Genomic DNA, 5000 nt, shown 5'->3' with positions numbered 1-5000 from the left:
ATCCCATTAGGTACAATTGAGTAAATGGTGTAACAGCTATGTAATATCATGTGCTAGTGTTGTACTTGAAGAAGCTCTGGTGTAGCACTTGTGACGTTCTATTCCCTGCTAAGGGGCCAAGGCACCCGTGTTCTCTCCTTTGTGTTAATGGGATGAGTTGCAGATGTTCTGTGTCAGTCCCCGTGTCTTTTCACCCTCCATTTATCAGATCCTATAAGCTCTCTGGACCGGAAAATGTGCTGAATGAGGATGAATTGGGGAGCGAGAGAGAGGGGGGGAAGACACAGAGAGAGAGAGAGAGAGAGAGAGAGAGAGAGAGAGAGAGAGAGAGAGAGAGAGAGAGAAAGAGAATTGGAGAGAGAGAATTGAAAAGAGAATTGGAGGGTAATCGGGGGGTTAGTTGCCTCTCCTCTCCCAGAGCCCAGTGACCTGCATCTGAATGGGGAGAGTGGTGATAGAGGAAGGCACACCGCCTCACTCACATGCGAGAGGGAATACAGCTGCAAAATGGCCGCAGGGTTTTTTGTTTAAACTTGGAGTGGCATAACAATCCTCTTATCTCCATTTTTCCACTTTCTCTCCGCCCTCTCTCTGACTCGCTCCATCTAGCTCTCTCTCTCTCTCTCTCTCTCTCTCTCTCTCTCTCTCTCTGACTGCATATTTACATTTTCACTTTCCATCTCTCTTTCCATCTCCATGTCTCTCTCAATCTCAAGTCAAGTCAAGTCAAGTCGGTTTTATTGTCAATTTCTTTACATGCGCTGGTCATACAAAGAATTTAAATTACGTTTCTCACTTTCCCATGCAGACAGACATAGACTCTAGACTCTAGGTGTGGACATAGACAATTAGACAGAGACAGTATACATACATTATACCTAGAGTACCTATACAATACCCATACAGACATATAAAGTGCAAGACTGTGCAACAGCAGACACAGAACATAGAACATATATTTAAAAAGAGGTAGTGATGTGCATTCCAGTTATGTCCTATTGTGACGATTCTGATATGGTGATAGTAGCACTCTGAATGATAAATATAAAGTAATGTCTTATCTATCTCCTATCTCTTACCTCTTGTTCCCCTCTCCCTTTCTCTCTCTCTCTCTCTCTCTCTCTCTCTCTCTCTCTCTCTCTGTCCCTCTCTTTCTTTCTTTCTGAGAGAATACATAATGTTTTGCCAAAGTGTAAATGTGTTGGTATTACAGATCAGAAGGTCCGTACCCTTCACTGAGTCGGAAACCCCTTGTGGCAAATGTAGTGCTATGCTTACGCATGAGTGAGAGTGCGAGAATGGTTCAGTGAACGAGTTTTAATGTAAAGGCATTCACTGGTAACAATTAGTTAAGTGCAACATCAATGGTGGAAGAATGGTGACAGCATTACTCTCAAATTAGTCTCTGTACTTTTTAAAATGTGCCTTGTTTTTCTCTGGGAAATGTATTAAGGGGTTTTAAACTTGCTCTGCTGCTCTGTATCTCTCTACATTCCTCTTTTTGCCTTCACATCCAGGACCAAGCCAACATCTCCATTACTTATCTGTAATGTATAATCAGAAATGTATACAATGCAGGTACATGACTTTAAAATCGCCGTCCAGGACCAGTATGCTGGCACCTCCATCTTAATATATCAATGTGTGAATCAGTGAAAATAAAACGCATGAATTAAATCTTTCTGTCTCTCTCTCTCTCTCTCTCTCTCTATCTCTCTCTCTCTCTCTCTCTCTCTCTCTCTCTCTCTCTCTCTCTCTCTCTCTCTCTCTCTCCCTCTCTCCCCACACTCCCTCTCCACTCCCCCTCTCCATCCTTCCACCACAGACACCTTCGCCAGTAAAGTGGCCGCCATCCAGGACCAGTACGCCGACGCCTCCATCGGCAACGTGACGGGCAGCAATGCCGTCAACGTCTTCCTGGGCATCGGCGTGGCGTGGACCATCGCGGCGGTGCACTGGCGCCTGAAGGGCAAGACGTTCATGGTGCCGCCCGGCTCGCTGGCCTTCTCCGTCAGCCTGTTCACGGGGCTGGCCGTGGTGGCGGTGACCGTGCTGCTGTACCGCCGCCGCCAATCGGTGGCCGGCGGCGAGCTGGGCGGGCCGCGGACTTCCAAGATCGGCACGGCGCTGCTTTTCGTCAGCTTCTGGCTCCTCTACATCCTGCTGGCCTCCCTGGAGGCCTACTGCCACATCCCCGGGTTCTGAGGAGACGAGGGAAGAGGGTGGAGAGGGAGGTGGAAGAGAGGAGAGGGGGAGGGGGGAGGGGGGGATGGGAGGTGTAGGAGAGGAGAGGGAGGTGGAGGGATGGGGGAAAAGGGATGGTGGAGAGGAGAGGGAGATGGAGGGATGGGCGTAGGTATGGAAAAGGAAGGATGCAGAGGAGAGGAGAGGGAGATGCAGGAGATGAGAGAGTCATGGGAGAGAGGGATGGAGAGGGAAGGATGCAGAGGAAAGAATTGGAGGGGTAGAGGGAAGGAGACAAGCAGAGAGCTGCGGGGTTTTGGAAAAACAAATGGAAGAATGGGTGGATGAGAGATAATGGGAGAGGGAGAGAGGGATTTTTGTTGAAATAAATGGAAAGAGGAAAAGACTGGGTGAGAGGGTGAGAGGTTTTGAAGAAATATATAGAAGCAGGGTTACAAATGAACACCAGCCAAACAGCCAAATGCTGCTGAAATGTCTATTTGGCTGCTAGAAAAGACCAACTTACTAGCCACGTTCAGGACCGCTGACAGGTTTTTCTGGGCCCGGGACAAAGTCATCTGAAAGAGCCCCAAATCCAGCATAAACAATGTATTAAAGACCTAATTCTGGGCCCCCTGTCTCCCTGGGCCCGGGACAAGTGACCTCTTTGTCCCCCCCTTGTCAGCTTCCCTGGCCACGTTGACCTATTAGTCAGTGTGTGTTTGGCTAGTAAGATTAGCATCTACTAGCCATTTTGGCTGGATGGTGATGAAATGTAGTGATGATAATTTAGAGCCCTGATTATAGAAGTAATGGAAATGTGCCGAATGGAGGAATAGTGGGTCAGCGGATGAAATGGGGGGAAGGGAAAGGTAGTGAAAATATGTGAAGACAAGGGGTGGGGTGGGGTGGGGGGGGAGAGAAAGAGGGGTGTGGAGGATAAAGGGAAGAGAGATGGAGAGAGAAAGAGAGTGATATCTTACAGAGAGTAGGAGGGAAAGGGATGGGCGGGAGGTAAAGGGTGAAAAAAGACAAAAGAACGAGATGAATGGAAACGGATACAACACGAATGAATGAAAGACATTATTTGTGTCAAAGCGTAAGCAAAAAGAAAAAAAGAAAGAAAAAAGAAAATGGGGTGAAATGAGAACGTTGAACGTCGACTAAGGAATGACAGTAATGCATTTGGCATGTTTATCAGAGAATTGAAGAGACTGAAGGTGCTGAATTATGGAACTGTGACAACGATGCGATCGACCTGGATTTCCTCTCTTACAAGCCTGCGAACACACCCAGCTGTGTTACCCATCATGCACCGGTGTTTGGAACTCCTCCTTGTTCCTTGTTTTTTTTCTGTGTGTGCTTCCCCTCTGTTCCCCTCTGTTAGTTGATGTAGCTCTCTCTCTTTCTCTCTCTCTTCCTCCGTCTCTCTCGAGTCCTTCTTACTTTCTTCTTACGTCTTCCTCCTCTTCTTCTTCTTCTTCTTCTTCTTCTTCTTCTGGCCTCTTTCTTTCAACACGTTCCTGTCTCCTGTCCAAATCCGTATGCAGCTATGTGTCTCTCAGTCTACAGTGACTCTCTGCCTTACCACAACTCCGCCGTATGAGGTGTAACGTTGTCCCCGCGTTGTCTTAACCAGTGGAAGCCTATAGGTGCTTCCTCTTTTACCCTTTTTTTGGCCTGCCCTTTGCTCTTGTTGAGCCAAAACCCCAACCCACCCACCCTTCTAACCTATGCCTCCAAGCCCCACCCTCCCTTATAACCCTTGGCCCTCCGACCCTTACATACACTCGTCCAGGTTTTCTAATCCCCCTCCTGCCTTTATCCCTTTTCTCTTTGTAACGTGTCAGTGAAATGTCGTCGTGAAATTGTAATTTTTTTGAAAAGATGAAAAAGAACAGCAAGAATTCCTAGAAAAAAATTCCCCACTGAAAAAAAGGCTTTGCATGGTTTTTAATATTGATAAAAGAGGATTTGTGTGGTCTTTGTGATGTTGAGCCCCCCCTGTAATGGAATGCATTTGGATGAAGCCAAGGACCAATCGGAATGCCAGATCATGGATGACAGAATTGTATGTGTTGACTGTAATTACGCTTAAGTGAAGAAGGATGAGATTTGTCGGGACATATATATATAAAAAAATAACATTAATGATATTAACTTCTTTTCTTGGAACGGGACAATAACGGGGGGGAAAAGCGCAGCCAAGCATTGTGTTCACTTCACTGATAGGTAACCGTAGCTTAACGTTAGCGTTAGCCAATATACTCGGGTTGGTGAGAAATACAATAAATCTGTTGGTGTGTGACGACAATGTACAATACAAAAAAAAACCTCACACGTGAAAATAACACAACACAAGCTGTGACGGAAGACGTGACATTGACCTAGGACAATACTTTAGACCTTTCTATCTCTATGGACTCGAAAATGTGCATGTCTCTTTGTGTTAAATGATGTTCTTTACCTGGCTGGACTGGTGTTCCAGAAAACCATCAGTATGAGAAAAAGTGTTGTTGATTATTTCCTATACGTATTTTTTGGATTATTTGTTGTCTGTCTAGATCTTGTTTTCTTTTTTTTTTCTTTTTCAGTATTTGCCTACCTATTTGCTGTACGGTAGTGTGAACTGTGTTGTCAGTATTCATTTCAGAGCATAGGAACTCAGATGAAGGAGAAAGAAACTGCTGTAGACATTTTGAAACGCTAAACTGGCCTAAAAAAACGCTGGATCTCTGTGCTGATATCACTTTAAATATACTCCAAAGTTGTGTTCTATACTCATCAGATCAGTGTAAACATACCTTAAGTAATGG

General features: G+C 45.7%; 1 protein-coding gene across 1 annotated transcript in view; it reads left to right on the top strand.

Moving 5' to 3' along the window:
* Positions 1-2205, top strand: part of slc8a4b (solute carrier family 8 member 4b) — a 177686-nt gene extending 175481 nt beyond the window's left edge. The window contains exon 15 of the mRNA XM_063186250.1: positions 1826-2205. Within this exon, the coding sequence (XP_063042320.1) occupies positions 1826-2205 (380 nt within the window). The remainder of the gene's footprint in view (positions 1-1825) is intronic.
* The last annotated feature ends 2795 nt before the right edge of the window (positions 2206-5000 follow it).

The sequence above is a fragment of the Engraulis encrasicolus genome, chromosome 21 (genome assembly GCF_034702125.1).
Source record: "Engraulis encrasicolus isolate BLACKSEA-1 chromosome 21, IST_EnEncr_1.0, whole genome shotgun sequence".
NCBI classification, from domain to species: domain Eukaryota; kingdom Metazoa; phylum Chordata; class Actinopteri; order Clupeiformes; family Engraulidae; genus Engraulis; species Engraulis encrasicolus.
This window is presented reverse-complemented; position numbering and strand designations above follow the sequence as displayed.